The sequence below is a fragment of the Oryza brachyantha genome, chromosome 6, assembly GCF_000231095.2.
Source record: "Oryza brachyantha chromosome 6, ObraRS2, whole genome shotgun sequence".
In the NCBI taxonomy this organism is placed as follows: Eukaryota; Viridiplantae; Streptophyta; class Magnoliopsida; order Poales; family Poaceae; genus Oryza; species Oryza brachyantha.
In genome coordinates this window covers 3571462-3590380 of record NC_023168.2, presented here as the reverse complement: position 1 = coordinate 3590380, position 18919 = coordinate 3571462, and the positions used below count along the sequence as shown (strand labels likewise).

The window sequence follows — 18919 nt, the reverse complement described above, 5'->3', positions numbered from 1 at the left end:
AAAAGAGACTTGATCTAGGATGAGAGCCTAAGGCTAACAGTTCCAAAAAACTTTCCTAAAAACATCACATCAAATATTTGGACACCTAAAAAAAGCATTATATATATATAATTAGTTTTAATGTTTATATATATATAACATTAAAACTAATTATATAGTTATGGAAAAAAATCGTAAGACGAATCTTTTAAGCCTAATTAGTACATGATTAGTCATAAGTGCTACAGTAACTAGCATGTGCTGATGACGGATTAATTAGACTCAAAAGATTTGTCTCGCAGTTTCCAGGTAGAATCTAGAATTTATTTTGTAATTAGACTATATTTAATACTTTAAATATGTGACTGTACGTGTCGATGTGACCTCTCTCCCAAAAATATTTTCTAACTAAACAGGGCCTAAGCTACTCCCTACTTTTATTTTGATGTTAGACACTTGCATCGACTAATATAGTTGGAAAATCTTATTTAGAAAATAAAACATAAATTTCATGACAAAGTCGATCCCTAAATTTATTCATCAGTATTATCTAGATTATATACTCTCAAATTACATATCTAGATCACAAAACTCGTTACGGTGTGTTATATAGGTCCGAAATCACCGCAACCCTCTAAGGCAATGATGTGACATGCCACATAGACAATGATGTGGAATTATCTTTAACTCTACAGTAAATGACTTTTTAAAAATAACGTCATCTTAGTGTCCATGCAGCATGTTACATTGCTACGTGAGCGTCACAGAGGTCTTCGAAGAGGTTGCGACAGTTTGGAACATAGATGACACACTTTAGTAAATGTTAGGATCTAGATGTGCATTCTAAGAGTACAAAAGTCTAGAGACAATAGTGAATAAGTTTAAGGACTGGATATACAGTTTATTCAGTTAAAAAAAACCCAGATTGTTTCCACTTTCTAGTGATCAAAGAAAATCAATAAGCATCTTGCCATTCAAAAAATTAGAAGTTCACGAGCAGTGCGGACTACAAATTAGTTGGTTCCAATCAGCTAGAGCTAAACAAAAACTTGAACATGTATCAAGCAACTCACATTTGCCTAGCTGGTTTGTCTATGCACTGGATAGGCCATGATGTATATAAAACCTAGGTCACGTAGGAAATTTATACAATTTTGTGGACCAACGGGACGACGCAGACATAGCGATGGTTGTGCCGGATCCACATCAAAACCGACCGAGCAAGATGTTGTGCGGGCGCGTCGAGAGGAATCAAGAGGAAAGTTTTGAATAAACTTTCCAAAAAGGTCAGATTGTCAAATTTTTGAAGGTTTTACGTCCTCATTTTTCGCTTCTGCTGGAGTATAAGCCAAAGTTTTTTTAACCTTAAATTTAGAGGTTTTCATCGTAGTTTATTTTTCACATTTGGAACACGTATATAAAAGTTTTATTTACAAATTATTTTTCTTTATAAATATGTCGTTTGGAAAAAAATCCAAACGATCATGCCCTTGGTCTGAAACTGGAGGAACATTCTCTTCGAACAGATCTATCAGCACCAACTCTGCGAAGAGCTCGTGGTTCATTAAGCTAGTATTTCCAAAAGATGAAAATCTGCTGTTTTGACATTGTCAAATGTAAGGAGCACTGGAACATTAATAAGCTGCACAGTCCGTGGACAGAATTTGAGGGAAACATAAAAAGCAAAACATGATGGCGTACATAAAAAAGAACATCCGAGTTGCCTATCTCCTAACCTCTTATGTACTGCAGATATTCATTATACACTGCTCATGTTCAAAGCAATCAACAAAGGACCGCAGGGGAACTATTACACACGCTAACAGTGGTTAATGCTAAACAATTGCTCTACAGTAATGCAACATACCCTTTCTGGAATTGAAAAACCCACAAGATATGAACAAATTCACTATGCTAGAAAATTCCTATGTGTTGTTACTTGCATCGACAATAAGAGAAGTAAGTTCATTTTCTTGCTGACTTTTAAATCTTGTCAGAGTAGGGAGGCTCCTTTTAAATTTCTCAGGAAGATACCTGGATAATTCAGGAAACAAAATGCTTTATAGTACATAAAGCAATATTGTACATGATAAGTTTATAGAAAATAACTTACATGTCAAGTCTTTCAGCAATGGCTCTGCGCACTGACGAGTTGAGCCCATAAGCGATGGAATTAAAAAGCCCCTAAAGATACCAGGAAACATTAATATCCACGGAAAATATGTTAACATAGATGAAACGTGGGAGAAATAATGCAAGGTAAGCTCAAGCCAATTTTATTTTCCTGTACAATAGTCACCGTGGATGCTCAATTGCACCAATTCTTTGGATGATGAAGTACACGTCTCATTTGCAAACAATTTCTATAGGAAAGTTGCTTACAAAATCATATTAACCTATTTCTCAGGTTTTTATAGCTAATACTTAATTAATCATGTGCTAATTTTTTTCTTAACCCTCACCAACGAACACACCCTAAGTATGAACTACAATCAAATTCATACACGTCCCAAAAAGAGTATGGTTGGAAGTCCAGCCCTCCCATTATAGCTAATTATCAAAAGGACCGACAGCAAGATATGTGGACTCATCTTTCTCTAGATCCTTACCCTTAGGATTGTTCAATCCACAATATCAAAGTGGATTTAATATGTTATGAAAACATTCCCTCAAGTTCGCAACACAGGAATTCAGAACAGCAACTATCATCTAGGATGAAAGTACTCACCATAAGTCCAGCAAACCCAACATCAAGAATGGAGAGCCAAAATATCTTGTGGCCTGGATCAACAAAGTCATGCAGGCGATTGATTGTTGCGAAAGCCCATGAACCTATTAGAATGAGAGGGTAATAACCCCACCGATTAAACGCCTGCAAAAGAAAACAAGTGAAGTCAGTAAGCTGTATCTGCTCAATAAATTTATTTTCCTCTCTGCTGCCGGATTGTTGCAGGGTTGATCTAGGCATCCAGGAAGCATGATAATATAAGTAAAATTTACATACTTTTTCTGCTCAAAACATGATAATATATAAGGTGTACTCCAACTCCATGACAGGAGGTATAGAAAATAATATGATCAAATGAGTTACTCTCCGAATTCATAGCAATAGGAACAATATAGTAGCACATTAGGGGAAAAAAATTCAGTAGGCATAATGAGAAGAGGTGTGTAAGAAACTTATACCTTCTTGTCTGCCCTCACATCAGATTGTATTGATCGATCACTTATGCCAACAGCCATCTACAGATTCATCCATGATCTTATTAAAATCAAAATATACAGGCAAAAGGAGGAGAATTCACAAGGATTTGCAACATAAGCCTTATTTACCATCATATACAATAGAAAACTGTATGCATACCCGTGTTGCATTATTTATCATGCGATTAACCTGAAAGTACGTATACCCATTGTAGAGAATGGCACCCCACAGTGGAAGATAAAAGGTTATCAAGTGCAAGACCTGCAGATAAAAGACCTTATAATGAACCATTCCTAAAATTCAGACAAATGACAATACTTTTTATTTGAATCAATGGTCTAGCTGGGATCAAGATGGCAAATCAACAGAAGACATAAGTTGCAGTAATGAAATGGAAAAGAAGCTAACACCCAAAAGTCAAATATACAAACTAAGGATAGCATAAGTCTACTATCAGAGACTCACTAAACTTTATGACACCATAACATCTTGATTCGAGATATTGCAAGGTCTGTAAGCAATTCCATATAAATGTTACTTAAATGAAAGAAGAAGCATATAAGTAAATCATTAGCACCAAATTTGGGCTACTCTGACTACCATGGATAAGAAGGCTTAAATGTATGCTGTAGCTAGGTTAGCAATAGCAGTGTTAGATCTAAGTTAACTGACTAGTAACAACTAACAAAGCACAAAACATCACGTGCCTTTGCCATGCTTCCTTGTTGGATCCAACACCAGGTACCAGGCCTTCCATAATCACTTCCTATTGAACGTAATACAGTGGTAGCTAGTGAAGTTCCTGTGAATATATAAAAAATTATAGACCTAAAAATATGACTTCCATAATAAATTATTATAGCATGTACAAAATAGAAATGGATTGACTTGGGCATAGTGATGTGGAGCAAAACACCAAAGAACAGCAAGTCCAACCAGGACAACAAGATCAAGAGGATGAATTACAATACATGGTCACAATTACGTCAAGCCATCAAATGCATCGAGTCTTAAGCTGTCTACCATACAAGCATAGCAATGGAAAAGGCACAAGAAACTGGAACTCGCATACTTGGCTCTTGGATGACAAACAATGTTGACAATAGTAACAGAAAAGGAGTAGCAAAAGGTCTGTATGTCAAGTCTACATAATGTTTAGATATAAGAAATCAAACTTCCCTCGCACAAATCACATTGGTTTCACATAGATGACACGGCTATAAAATTGTCAATACTTCAAAATGAAAAAGAAGCAGTATTCCAAACCAACAAGCATTTCTAACTGCTTAGATATATTGTGCCAGCTAATTTGGCACACACAAACTCCCAGAAAGGTAGTTGTCAAAAAATTTGCTTACCCCACACATACAGGTGGAAAATTGATCCAAACTCCTCAACATCAGTTTTGTGTTTGACAACGGTACGATGAAGAGTGAATGCTATAGTGGTTGTCCATAGAAAAGAAGCCACGCAGAAGAAGTGTGCACTATAGTCATGCGCAAAACAATAGAATGCATTTGATGGGCCCCTGCAACATGAAAAACACTTGTTTAAGAATGTTTCACTAGCACACGATATAAACTCAGCAGTCAGCACATGATTGCAAATAACAGTTCAAGAGAAACAAACTAAAATAAAATTATGTTTTTTCCTTCACATTAATACATGTTTTCCTACATTAGTCACAGTAATTTAGGGTCTGTTTGGATGATATACTCAATTTGCCTAAGGTTGTCACAATATTTTAGCTAACTTGCATAAGGCTTGGCTAACAAAAATGGAGCCACTTAGCTAGCATGTGACAAGTATGTCATACTTTCTTGTGTCATTGACATGTAGGCCATATATATTGAAAATGGAATCTTGTCACAAGTGTGGCACAAACCAAACACACACCTAACTTGGGTCAAATTTGGCTAACTTGAGGTGTGGCAAACTTACACAAATTGTGGTAATCAACCAAACAGCCCCACTAGTATTTGGGTAATACAGTTAGAAACATACCCCATAATAGTGAATAAGCTGCAAAACATATCCTGCAATTAGACAGAAGTTGTCAGAAAAACAGCTTGAACGGAAATGTGATATCATTTCTATAAGAAACAAGTCCCAACTGTCTTGCAGAAATTAAGAGTACAGTCATCAGCTGTATTGCAGAAATTAATAGTAACAAATCAACATGATAGCTAGAAACTATTCATGCCCATTAGTTAACTTTCAAACAAACAATAGCAGGAAATATGATCTTGAATCCAATTGTCTACTTATTGCTATATTAAGTAAGGTTTCAGGTTATAAACACCCTCGCACTTGAATTCACTGTCTTAACGTCCATGCTTCAAATCACATCAAAGTGCAAAATATGTGCAACTCTGCCACGGACACTTCAACTAGCCAGATAGAAATCTATCAGGTAAAAAGGTAAGATAGGGGAAGTTTATAGTGTCAACTGCCAGGAACAACCACGACGCCCATATCCCAATCCATACTATTCCGGACACCAAATTGTCGAGAACTATTTCATCTCGCATGCATAAGCATAAAAAATTAACGGCATCAACCGCCGAAATTTCTCAATCGCAGACGAATGAACAGCAGAATGCTCGCAGATCGCCCCACGAGCGCCCCCAATCCCAAATCGCAACCAACGCAGATCACGAGACTAGCATCCTAAACACCCAAACCCCCGAAACTGAAGCGTTCCAGATCCGAGCCGCCGCTCACCGAGACCGCGAGGAAGTAAACCAGCTTGAAGGAGAACTTGCGGAGCTCGCGGAAGAGGAGGTAGCAGAGCACGATGAAGGAAGAGCCCGCGAGCGAGAGCGCGGCGGCGGAGGTGCCCACGGCGTCGAGTATGTCGCGGTCCCTCAGCGCCTGGTTCACCGCCGCCGACGCCGCCACGGCCGGGGCCATCTCCGCCGCCGGCGAGCGATCTCCGCCGCGACGAGAGGTGGGGGAAGGGAATGGCGTGGGAAACTGGGAATGCGTTGGTCGTTGGGTTTGGGTTTGGGTTTGGGTTTGGGATTGGGATTGGGAATTGGGGCCGGATTGCCTTCGTAGAGAAGGCTTGTGGTTAAATTGGGCTTGTTTGTGGTTAGTATGATGGGCCTGGCCCACGTGCAGGCGTGTGGCTTATTGGGCTTTATGTATATGGGCCGCTGGCCCATCCGTGAACGAACTCGTATTAGCCCCTTCATCCTGTAATATTCTACCACCGTCCCAAAAACACGAGAAAGAGTAATAGTTAACTCTGGTTTAGATTATCTTGGTATATGTATGCATGCATGTAATATGGTTGAATGTTTTAATAGTAAAGAATTTAAAATAAATTAAATTTAGAGAAAAATATATGCTAATTAATACATGTTTGCATACACATCCTATATTCTGGAATAAGAGAAAAATAGTTATGCAGTGGCGGATTTAAAAATAGTTATGCAGTGGCGGATTTACCGGATAGCTGACGGGGCTCAAGCCCCCTTACACGCCAAACCCCTGTGTAAAATAGAGGAACACAAAAGAGAGGAGGAAGAAAAATAACCCCCGTGTAAAATAGAGGAACACAAATAGAGGAGGAAGAAGAATAGAAAGGATAAAGGAAGAAGGTAACTAGCTCTCTAACATTTGGATTCTGATCCGCCATTGGTCCCTAGTATAGCTACTAAGTAGTTATTCTATGATGTGATGTACTACGGAGTACTACATTATTTTAGCTCTGATGCATTATCGAGTTTAATGCATACATAAAACGGTTCAGTTAGTCAAACGTCCCTTCGTTCGCTGCTCATGCTACATTCCTTTGTTAATCAATCAAATTAATCATAAAGTTCCGTTCCTCGTTGCTATATATACACACCTTCCTTCAATTTCGTTTGGAGATACTAGTAACGAGAGATTAATTATTTATGTGATGTAGTGTGCGAATCAATACATCACATTTAACTTTCGATGACTAATTGCACATCGAGATCTCACCCGCTCGTCGTTGGGGTCAACGTAGCACAAACACGACACACCGTCTAACTTTTCCGGCCTCCATAGGACAACTGACAAGTGACAGCGCAGCATATATCACCCTTCGAGCGAAAGAAAAGACCATTCTTGAGAAGACCTGATGCTAAATGCTAAATACATCATCATCGAGCCAGTCATTGGTTAAATATCTCTAGCGATTGATTCGCTTGACACCCAGGAGGAGGTCACAGAAAAGTAGTATAACTAGAACGCGCTGCAAGCAAGATGAAGCAGCTAAAGCTTGCAGTAGTGGCTAGCAGCTAGCTTGGCTTCTTCTCTTGGTAAGAAGAAAAGCAGAAGGGATCAGAGATCGAGCTGAGCTGAGCCAGAGATGGTCGACGACGTGGTGGAGGTCGCAAGGCGAGCCATGCTGTTCCGGATGCCGAAGAGGAGGAGGGCCGCGGCTTCGGCGGCGGCGGCGGCGGCGGGGCGGAGGAGGAGGAAGGTGGCGGTGGTGAGGCTCGGCGGCGGAGGAGGAGGGACGGGGAGGAGGCTCTTCGGGGCGATGCGGCGGCTGCGGGTGCGGTGGCTGGCGGCGATGTACCGGCGCGCGCTGCGGCGGCTGCGGGTGTGCTGCGCCAACGCCGTCCGCGACCTCATCGATGGCGCCGCGCTCGCCGGCGCCCTGCGCGCGCCCGTCGGCATCGAGTACTCGCACGCCGCCGCGTTCGGTCCCGCCGCCACCGTCGGGTTCTGACTTCTGAGACGACACGACCATTGGCCGGCGACTCGGCGACCGGCGTGCATACGTCTGTGAGCCTTCGAGAGTTCGAGGGATGTGGTATGCGTTCATGTACTGTGTACGTATATTGTATGTTTTTAACTAAACTTTGGTTTGTCTCAGAGTTCGTAGTTTCGTACTCATGTATGTACAGTTTTTTCTGCCTTCTAACAGCTAAGTACTGTACAATTTTCACTTGCAGATCCTCATCCTCCTGAGATTTTTCAACTTCCAAATAGCCTAAATTCTGGTAAAGATAATTAGTAGCTATTAGTATAAAATACAAAAGAAATATAAGCTGGCTGAAAAAAAATTAGTTTTTCCATACAACCACCCCTCTACCAGCGGACTATTCTTATGAGAATCAGGGTTTCATTTATCGATTCATAAGCTGAAACCTTGCGTCGGTGATACCATAATTATCCGAGATAATCATGATGATAATAGTGTGAAAACTGCACAAATTTAAATTCAAATTTTCTGAATAAAATTGTCGTTGTTTTGGGTGTCAAACTGTGTGGCAGGTAGCGATTATTGTCGCGGTTTTGGTGAAAATGATAATCATGGCATGTGGACGATAATCACGATAGTTTTCACGATATCGATAATCAGAGCTTTGCAAGATATCATGATTATGCGGTATATCACCATGATTTTTTTTTATTTCTCTTTCATTTTTTTTGAATGTTCACGATATTTATCGAACCAAATTGCATTTCTCATATTGTGACATGGCGGTATGGAAATATGCATATGCTAAGTTGCAAAGGAGGGCTCGGGTTTAATTTAGCAAATCACTTGTTTTCAAACCATCTTCAGAAAACACCAAAATGAACATTTTGAAACATTTCCCCATCGGAAAGAAGGGTCTTGTCTCAATCCATCTACGAGTTGCTTTTCAACAACCCCAGTAGATAAAATATGTTTCAGATAATTATAAACATCATTTCCTTTATTATTTTTTCTCACGTTTCAAAACATAAAACCCACACTTTTTTCTCAAAAGTTAAATGTTAGCCAAGTCTCATGATTAACGAATCATCTTGGCTCTGGGTCCAACCATCGCGGTTTGCTAACCCAAAACGTGGCCATCACGGCCACAAAAACCGACCATCGTGGCCCACTTTGCGTCGAACGACACCTCAGGTCACATCGTCCGAGTTCGTTTTCTCCTTCTAAAACAATGAAGGTATTGTGGACTTTTATGAGATTGGTGAGTTTGGACAGAACAGAGCGAGGGAGGTGTTTTAGACTTTGGGGGAAAATATGGCATTGACAATGGGCTTCAGCCCAAGGAAACTGGTGGTTTACAATGGACTTATTGTTGCTTCTCCCGGGTTCGGCCCTTTTTCTTCTTCTTCTTCTCCTTCTCTTTCTTTTCTTTCTCTTGCTTTCTCTTCCTTCTCTCTCTCACAGGCGGCAGGAGCTGGCGGCGGTGCCAGGAGGGGGAAGGCGGGGCGGCGGCTGAGTGCTGGCAGGGGCGCGTGGGCGCGGGAGGAAGGCGGCGGCGTGGGGCGGCAGGCCGGCGCGGTGTGCAAGCTGTCGGATCTCCACAACTCCACCGGAGAGTACGGTGCCGAGCGACCCCTCTCCCCCTCTCCGCGGGCCGTCTCCCTTTCCTCCCCTTGGATCTTCACCGTGGGTGAGCCCCCCTTCCCTCCCTGGACCTCCGCAGAATCTCTCGGTTAGTCTCCGCTCCTCTTCCGTCTTCCTTCCTACCCACTCCCCCCCTCCCCCCCCGGCGGCGGCCGGCGAGCAGGCAGCGCGATGTGTGCGGCTGGCCTCCTATTCTTACCTACCTCGACGTGTCCTCCTCCCCTTTGCGGGATCCTCGCTTGCACGGCCAGGGAGCAGGGTTGGAGCAAGGGGGGCGACGCGGCCAGCCTCCTTCTCAGTTGGAATGGTAGCAGTTTGCTTCCTAAAGAGTTGGGGGTTCAGCTGAGAAACCATGGCCTGCCTCAATTCCGGCACTGCTAGCAAAACGATAGGAATGTATACTATCTGAGGTTTAGTTAAGCCTGTTGAATCAACCTATGCTTGCAATTTAGGAACAGAGCCAGTCTGTTGATGCATTTACCATTCTGCAACTATCTTCGCCTTTTTAGCATGAACTTGAGAAGCTGCGACATAAAAAGAGAGGATGTATGTTGCTATTTGGTATAATATGGAATCTGTGAAATGATACTACCCCTATTATCTTCCATTCCATTCCGGAAATTTGCATTGTGAATCATGTTTCGGTGTACTATCACATATACTTTTAATTCTAGTAATTCTGATGCAATGAAGTTGTCCAGGTGAGGTACTGGGTTGATGGCTACATCAGAGACAGTACAGGAAAATTTGGCACTGGATTTCTGTCAACCCATTAGACCCCGGGTCCTTCTTGCTGCCTCTGGTAGTGTTGCTGCTATAAAATTTGAGAGCCTTTGCCGTAGCTTCTCAGAGTGGGCAGAAGTCAGAGCCGTGGCCACCAAGGCTTCGTTACATTTTGTTGATGGAAAATCGCTGCCTAGCGATATTATTCTTTACACTGATGATGATGAATGGTCTACCTGGAAGAAGATAGGGGATGAAGTTTTACACATTGAACTGCGAAAATGGGCAGATATGATGGTGATTGCGCCATTATCAGCTAATTCCCTGGCTAAGGTATTTTTTTTTCTGGTGTAAACCATATATTTTGATTTTGGATCCTGAATCTGTTTGAGAACAGCAATTTGTTTTTGTTACCTGGTACAATACAAAAGGTGACACAGAATTAGTTTTTCAGATTGCTGGTGGCTTATGTGACAACCTCTTGACATGCATAGTGAGAGCATGGGACTATAGTAAACCGCTATTTGTTGCCCCTGCTATGAACACCTTCATGTGGAACAACCCATTCACCAACCGCCATCTTGAGACAATTAATCAGTTAGGTATATCTTTGGTCCCTCCCATTACCAAAAGGCTGGCTTGTGGTGATTATGGTAATGGTGCAATGGCTGAGCCTTCTGAGATCAATAGCACTGTCAGGCTTGCGTGCAAGAGGCAGCCACTTAATACAAATAGTTCACTTGTGGTTCCTGTCAGCAGTATTCCCCCATCTAGCTGATACGGCAACAATTCTTCTGTTCAAGTTTAAGCTCAGAACCTAGTTTTCTCTATGGCTCATATCTGTCGTGTTAAGCAGTGATAGTTGCAAAATGAAATGTTGACAAGTGATGTCTATATCGACCAATGTAGCACCTTTTTTTCGCCAGCTGTTGTATTAGTGATATGTTAGGACAGAGAGATTGGAGAAAGGCAACAATTCTTCTGTCCAGCACTTTAATGTTGCTTTTCCTAATTTAGTGACATAATGCTAAGCTGCTGATGAGTGATGAATATTCTCATGTTGTACCACTAAATCTTGCTGCGAATGTTTGCAAAGACTCGTGGTGGGATAAAAATGCAGGAAGCTGTTCTGTCATCCTTGCGTGTTCTTCAGCATGACGTACAGTGGAAGGTGAACTTGTCTGGTGTGCAATGGCTGTACTTTCCTGCTTGGTTACGCAGCCGCCTTGCTTGGACATGACGGCTTACCTGTAACCTTTGTTTCCATCCACATTTCTGTCTTGTTGATGGCCGATGATTTGTCGCATGGATCGCCTCAAGCAGATAAAAAGCTGTGCACCTTAGCAGGTGCAGGAACAAACTGAAGATGACATGTGGCAGGCAAAGCCATGTCAATGCAAAAAATGGTGACTACGCAAGAAGATAATGCCAAGTTCAGATAAGCATTCGGCTGGGGATGGCAACAAGCAGAGCTGAAGGTGGCGTTTCATGGTCAGTCATCATCTGTACTCCAAAGGATAGGGTGATGATAAAGTTCATCAGTCAATTGGAAGACGACTGTTCAAAACCGACTCCTTTGGATAATTCTGCCAATATGGTATGGATGGTGAAGTTCAGTGAGAGTAGTAACACATAAAATGCCATAAACACAGTTATTTATTTCGTATCAACCAGCATGTAGCTCATGCATATGGTTGGCCATGGCGTACGTCGAAATAGTAACACGGTAGTGTTGAAGTTGAACTGCATGCGACTGCTTGTCCTGAACTGATCTATGTTCTTCCAGCCAAATTGATTGAAAATATAACAAGAAAAAACATAAAATTCCCCCACACTTGTCATCTTTAAGATCGTGGAAGTTCACTGCGTTGGTGCTTTCATGGCTTCAAAGTAATAAAGATGGCCAGTTAGAACTTTCTGAGATTATATTGGACATGAAAAAAGGGGGGGTTCAAATCACCCATTTCTCTGTCTCACGCAGCTAAAACGACGTGATTTGTTACACTACCCATGTGGTCTATTAATTTATTTCGTTGATGATGATTTGATTAGGACAAGTATTGCAAAGTCTAAGAAAGCTCGCATCCTAATTCCCCGTTGGTTTCAGCTCTCTGACCACACAAAAAAGAAGGGGGGCCTTGCAAGAACTCAAGAGCAATTTGAACTCTAGAATCCATTGTAATGTGGAACTGTGGAAGCGTCCGGGTGTCAACTTCAGGAGGAATTTTGTTTTTTTTATTTAAAGCTCAATGTCCACCAACAAGATTTTGCAAGTGTTATCAAGTGACGGTTAATGCAGTTGATAAATATGTACTATTTGGCTGAACTTGGCTTTGATGTAGATTATAATCCAAAATGTTTTGATTTTTAAAGCTTTTTAGAATAATTTGATATATTTCCTTAACTTTTCTTGTTAGTGAGTATCAAAAACAGCAGGCAAAGAAATGACGCATATCTCAAAAAGAATTCCTGAAACAAGACTAAAACAATAAATCTTGTGTTTTTTTATGTTTCTTCGTTCTGATAACGGATTCAGCGTCAGGGCGAGCTAGCTCTGTTGTCCACAGCTTTCATCCATGTGATTCCAATGCTAAACGCCATCATGTATTCCCTCCGTTCTAAAATAAATTAATTTTTTATATAATGCTTAACTTTTCGTCTTATTAAAAAAATTACGATTAATAATTTTATTTTTATTAGACGATAAAACATGAATAGTTTTTTTTACGTGTGACTAATTTTTTAAAAAAAATTAAAAAATTTTGAAATAAAATATATGATCAAATACTAACTTAAAAAAACTAAAAAGTTATTTTTTTTGGGACGAAGGGAGTAGGCGTCAGGCAATTAATCGACGACGAACACAGATAAAAACAAGGGGAGCAGGCAGAGTAAACTCGACAGCGACCGAAGCAGACAGGTCTTGCCGTGCACTCGGTACCCCTCCCGTACCTTGGTCTCCTGCACTCGCCAACACTACTGGTCTACGATGGTAGTACGATAGGTAGGTACCACTAGTCAGGGTGTTTTAGTTCGCGAAATAAAAAAAAATTGAATGTAACATCAGACAAATGACTAAATGAAAAAACGAATTTTACGGCTATCCTAAAAACAATGAGACAAATTTTTTGAGCCTAATTAATTCGTCACTAGTACATGTGAGTTACTGTGGCAATTGTGGCTAATCACGTACTAATTAGGCTCAAAAGATTCGTCTCACGTTTTCTCATGTAATTGTGTAATTACTTTTTCGTTTTATCTATATTTATTACTCTATTTAGGTGTTCAAAGATTCAATGTGATGTTTTTGGGTGAAATTTTATGGGAACTAAATAGGGCTTATCGGCACTTTATCCAATATTTTTATTTGAAGTCGTGGACATTTTTAATCAATATTTAACATTTTATGTTATTTATTTTTTTTAAATATGTAAACTTATAAATCATTTTATAATAATCAAATTAAATCATAACAAAATAAATAATAATTATATTTTTAAATAAGACGAATAATCGTAGACTTCAATAGTGCTAAATAAAAAAAATTGAGTAATTGCTTTTGATTTGATCGATCATTACGCGTCATGTCACGACGGGGTCACGATTAATTAGTGTATATCTTTGGTGGGCCGACTTGGAGATTATGTTTTTGAAAAGGTAGACTTATTTGCATATCATCGTCAGATTTTTGTATCGTTATCACGGCGTTCTCGGTTCTCATGCACATCTCACGGTCCTTGCAAGTTGAAACGCACGGTAGTGTCCTAGATAGAAGATATATAACGGACGTACGAGAGGAGACAGAGCAATGGTGATCGGAATATTTTCCATACTCCGCGTTATTTTATTGGTAAAGTATAAAGATGAAAAGTTATCTAATTTTATAGTTATTTAATGATATAAATAAACTATAAAGTTAAAATTTTATTTTATAAAGATAAACGGATGAATTTCAATATAGAATTTTTTTAAAAAAAATACATCGTTTATCAATTTAGGAATCAAATAACTGAAAAAAAAGAGAGCAAACAATAATCTAAAGAAAGGAATTTGTTGATAAAAGATTATCTAAATTTTTTATAGTTATTAATGGTACAAATGATGGAAATGACTAATAAAAAGTTAAATTTTAACATAGAAATGTGTGATAATAAACTTATATATATATATATATATTTAAAATATATATATTTTAACAATTTGGGAAGCGTGCATATAAAATTTGAGAAAAAAATCTCAAAATAATATTTTTAGACAAAACCAATTATAAACGACAGGTTTTTCCTTATTCCCTATCAAGGGTAAGAGGTTACCCCTCCCAACGTTAAGACCAGTAACCAGATGATTATTGAGCAAAACTAAGAAAAACAAAACAAACATTAATTTTTATTTATTAAAAAGGTCCGAGCGACGAGGCAGAGGCGAGGCACGGCGGCTCGGCGAGGCGGTGCGGCTCGACGGGTGCGGCCGGCCCGGCGAGCAGCTGGCGGCGGTGGTGCGGTGGCACGGCGCAGCGCGGCCAGTGGCGTGGCGGCGGCGCATGCCCGGCCACGGCGACGGCGAGACCGACGCGCAGCGCGGCTGCGGCACAGAGCGTGAGGGCGCGGCGGGCGAGCGTGGCGCGGGCAGACGAGTGCGTGGCTGGCGACGGCGAGGCACGAGCGGTGGCAGCGCAGAAGCAGGCGGCGTGCACGACTGACGCGGCGACTGGACGACAAGGCGGCACAGCATCGTGGCTCGACGGCGTGGTGGCAAGGCCGATGGCGTGGGCGCTGGCGCGGCGCGACACGGGGAGCAGGACAGCGACACGGCTAGTCGGTCGGGCGACAGGCTCGACCAGCGCAGTGGCGCGAGGCACGGTGGGGCGCAGTGCGGCCGGAGGAAGGCGACGGGGCGTGGGAGCGAGGGCGGCGCGGCTAGCGGAGCGCGACGCGGTGGCGATAGCCACGGCGAGGCGGCACAGCGAGACGGATGCGGGGAGGACGCGAAGGGCGGCGGCCGAGCGGCACACGGCCATGGCGGCGGCGAGATCGACGCGCGGCGTGGCTAGCGCGCGCGAGCAGACGGACAGAGGAGGGAGACGCCTCCAACAGGTGAGCCCCACTTCTCGGTCGCCGGGAGGAGGCGGTGAACCGGACTCTGGGGCGCCAGTGGGCTACGGCTTCTGGGCTGGCCCAGCGGGAGGGAAGGGAGGAGAGGAAGGAGATGGGCCGAGGGAGGTGATATGGACTTCGAGCGTTAGTTGGGCCGCGACTCGGGAAATCACGAACAACACATGTACTCACAAAACAGAACTAAAACGTGCACGAATATAGATTCGCACGACGAATTAGATCCGAAACGCGAAACCGTGCACTGTTAGCGAAACAACGACGGGAATTAACGACCCGTTAAATTGAGATTTAACGACTCGCTAAACTAGAAACTAAACGGCTTTAACGTAAAATCAATCTACACGTACGAAATTGAATTCTGCACCGTAGATCAATCTCACGCTAGCTATTAGATTGGAAAACCTAAGCAATTACACATTAGATTAATGATAGATTGATTCGCATGAGTAAAACGTACGCGAACCTGAGATTTGGTGGAGAGATCAACGACGGATTGCTGCTGTTCCTCGCTGTTCGGCTAGGAAACCTAAAAAATTAAACGGTAGATTAATTTAGATTGATTCGCAAGAATAAAATATATGCGAACCTGAAATTTGGTGGAGAAAAACCGGCGGCGACGTGCTACGAATGGGAACAGCAGCGCTGCTTGTTGCTAGGAGAGGGGCGGCTGGAGGAGCACGGGAGAGGGAGACGGGGAAAAGAAACAAGGCTCTAGGGGGTATTTATAGGGGGAGCTAGAGATAAATCTAGTTACCCATCTCCTATTAAAAGGAAATAGATAAGGTGTCAAAGGGATAAAACTAAGAGTCCTAATTAATTGAAGTTAGTTTTACTGTGAGAGAGGAGGTGGTGGGCTGCTCATGGCCAGGAGAGGAGGAGGAGATAGTGCACATGGGGGAGAGGCAGAGGAGCTCGGTCAGGAAGGAAAAAAAAATAAGGGGAAAAGAAATAAGAAAAAGGGAAAAAGAGAAGGGAAAAAGAAGAAAAAGGAAGGAGGGAAATTGCCTCCGATTTTGTCGATTTTTATTAAGTTTGTTAGAGCAAATTTTATTCTCTGAAATTCAAATATAAATCTTGTTAATAATTTAAAATGCTTTTGGCACATTTTAGAATGTCCGAAAAGCTTCCAATTAAATTAAATTAATTTACACTTCTTTTCTCCTGAACTTTAATTAAATAAATTATTTTTAATGTATTATTTTATTGAGTTTTAGCTAGGGTAAAACTCAGGGTGACAATATACTAGACGGTATCATAACCACATTCTTACGGTTATCTTGCCACCGATATAGGAAAAAAAACTAATTATAACATGTCATCGGTGCCAATTAACACGCATGGTTGAGCTAGGCAACTGCACAGGGTAGCCGGGGCTGGCTTCGTCGGTGGACAAAATTTGGTCCATTTGCTATCTTTTCAAAAGCGTGAATTTCATAGAATTTTTTCGGATCTGTTTGTACATAAATTCAGGCCCTGTTTAGTTCCCAAAAATTTTCATCCAAAAACATCGCATCAAATATTTGGACACCTAAATAGAGTATTAAACATAGATAAAACAAAAAACTAATTGCATAGTCACGTGAGAAATCGTGAGACGAATCTTTTGAGCCTAATTAGTACATGATTAGCCATAAGTATTACAGTAACCTATATGCGCTAATGACGGATTAATTAGTCTCAAAAGATTCGTCTCGCGGTTTCCATGCCAGCCGTAAAATTCGTTTTTTCATTCTTGTCTGAAAACTACTTCTGACATCCGGTCAAATGTCTGATGTGACACGTAAAAATTTTCATTTCAACAACTAAGGCCGCGTTCGTTTACAGTATGGGTAAGTTAACTTACCTGACACAAAAAACGTAATAATACATTAATACATGATTAATTAATTATTAATTATTAAAAAAATATAAAATAGATTAATATGATTTTTTTAACAACTTTTTTATAGAATTTTTTTAAAAAATATACCGTTTAACAGTTCGGGAAACATGTACGTTGCAAGGTGCCAAAAACGTACGGAGTAAGTACGTAACGTTTCCATGTGGGCTGCCATTAACGCCGCGCCGATCTCTTGGATGATCGATCGATCTATAGCGATCAAGGTTAGGTCACGTTTGATTCGATTTTAACTCCTGAATTTAACTTTAAGAGCAAAGTTTAAGTTGAGTCATCGAATATACTTAATGAACTTTTTTTTTAGATTATTTTACTCTGTACGCCTTTTATTTTACAGTAATATACATATGTATAGCAAAATACTTGTATAATTAACGATTCTGATGAGGAGAAAAGAAAAGACTTGTTTAAAGAAATCGTATGTTTTTTTCTGTTTTTTTGGAAACAATGTATTTTGTGTTAAGTGGAAGGGCTTTAACAGTGGGTCTACGTGTCGAGTGGCTCCATGAAACAGCTCAGCATCCATCCAACATGGCTCAAAAGTGAGCATCTTTGCAAAGCCGCCCACGTCCAAAAGAAAAACGCGTGACTTCGTTAGGACAAGGTGCCTCGTCCTCAACTCCGCCTCAAGCTTCGGCGACGCCGCTCACCCCGAGCCCCAAACTCCAAGGCCACCCGCCGCCGTCCCGAGCCCACCGCCACTGCAGCCAGCCGCCTTGGATCCGGTCGCCGCTGCCTAGAGCTGGTTTGAGAGAGATGAGAGAGTGAGGAGAGAGATGGAGGACATTATTTTTTACCTCGGAGATATTTGGTGTCAAATACTTGCTACTAAATGAATTAGAAAAAAATATAAGAACTAAAATATAAAATTGCAAGAGGTGATATATAAATGAAAGACACTTCTTAAGCCACTTTACGCTGTGGAAGAGAAGATGCAGTATAGTCTGTGTGGCAGTCGAAACAACTCCGTCTAAATGCCTTACATTGTGAGGCCTAAGGACAACTCCAATGTTATTGCTGAGGAGGTGCACATAGAGAAGAGAAACTAGAGAAAGATGTGCTATACATTAGAACATCGGTGCTATGCTAGAAATTCTAAATACCTGTTGCTTATTTAGGCAACTACTGCTAAGGTTAAAAAATAATTTTAGTTAAGCATTTGGTTGGTTCATTGGCCCATGTTAGAAAAATTTGAGGAAGATACCATTTTTCTAATATAGTGAGACACATCTTAGTATGAGTTATATAGGTCTAAACATTGAAGTATATTTACCTAACTTAGAATCTTATGATGGACATTATGATGTGTCCAGACTTATACGTTACTAAGGGGTTCGTTTAGATGGAGCTAAACTTTTCAGCCCCATGTTAAATCGGATGCTTGGACACTAATTTAAAGTATTAAACATAGACTAATAAGAAAACTAATTTTATAAATGAGAGCTAATCTACGAGATGAATTTTTTAAGCCTGTTTACTGTAGCATCACATATGCTAATCATGGATTAATTAGGCTCATTAGATTCGTCTCGCGAATTAGTCCAAGATTATGGATGGATTTTATTAATAGTCTACGTTTACTATTTATAATAAGTTTTTAAATATTCGATGTGACAAGAGACTAATCTTCCTCCAAACAAACACCACCTAAGAAAATATATATTGGTGGT

The 18919-nt window shown here is 41.0% G+C and overlaps 2 protein-coding genes across 3 annotated transcripts; one reads left to right on the top strand and one right to left on the bottom strand.

Annotated features, from left to right (window-relative positions):
* Positions 1 to 1655: 1655 nt before the first annotated feature.
* Positions 1656 to 6189, bottom strand: LOC102709087 (G-protein coupled receptor 1). Its single transcript, XM_006655825.2, has 9 exons — positions 5909 to 6189; positions 5189 to 5220; positions 4543 to 4712; positions 3892 to 3986; positions 3344 to 3445; positions 3166 to 3222; positions 2708 to 2851; positions 2093 to 2163; positions 1656 to 2013 (listed from the first exon to the last, which is right to left on the bottom strand). Exons 1-9 carry the CDS (start codon positions 6095 to 6097, stop codon positions 1905 to 1907), a joined length of 969 nt encoding a protein of 322 aa, XP_006655888.1. The 5' UTR covers positions 6098 to 6189; the 3' UTR covers positions 1656 to 1904.
* Positions 6190 to 9305: 3116 nt separating this feature from the next.
* Positions 9306 to 12088, top strand: LOC102708625 (phosphopantothenoylcysteine decarboxylase). 2 transcript variants are annotated; one of them, XM_006655824.3, is made up of 3 exons: positions 9306 to 9603; positions 10217 to 10571; positions 10693 to 12088. In XM_006655824.3, the coding sequence occupies exons 2-3, from the start codon at positions 10233 to 10235 to the stop codon at positions 11014 to 11016; spliced, it is 663 nt and encodes a 220-aa protein (XP_006655887.1). In that variant the 5' UTR covers positions 9306 to 9603; positions 10217 to 10232; the 3' UTR covers positions 11017 to 12088. The 2 variants fall into 2 exon arrangements, with proteins under 2 accessions (XP_006655887.1, XP_006655886.1); XM_006655823.3 differs by having other exon boundaries at positions 9307 to 9561.
* Positions 12089 to 18919: the final 6831 nt, after the last annotated feature.

Bases quoted from the DNA above. Each gene is read 5' to 3' on its own strand.
- LOC102709087 (XM_006655825.2), bottom strand. From the start codon at position 6,097: ATGGCCCCGGCCGTGGCGGCGTCGGCGGCGGTGAACCAGGCGCTGAGG. The intron at 3,446-3,891 runs GCACGTGATGTT...TTTTATCTGCAG, and splicing joins AACAAGGAAGCATGGCAAAG to GTCTTGCACTTGATAACCTT. The intron at 3,223-3,343 runs GTATGCATACAG...ATGAATCTGTAG, and splicing joins TGATAAATAATGCAACACGG to ATGGCTGTTGGCATAAGTGA.
- LOC102708625 (XM_006655824.3), top strand. From the start codon at position 10,233: ATGGCTACATCAGAGACAGTACAGGAAAATTTGGCACTGGATTTCTGT. The intron at 10,572-10,692 runs GTATTTTTTTTT...TTAGTTTTTCAG, and splicing joins CAGCTAATTCCCTGGCTAAG to ATTGCTGGTGGCTTATGTGA.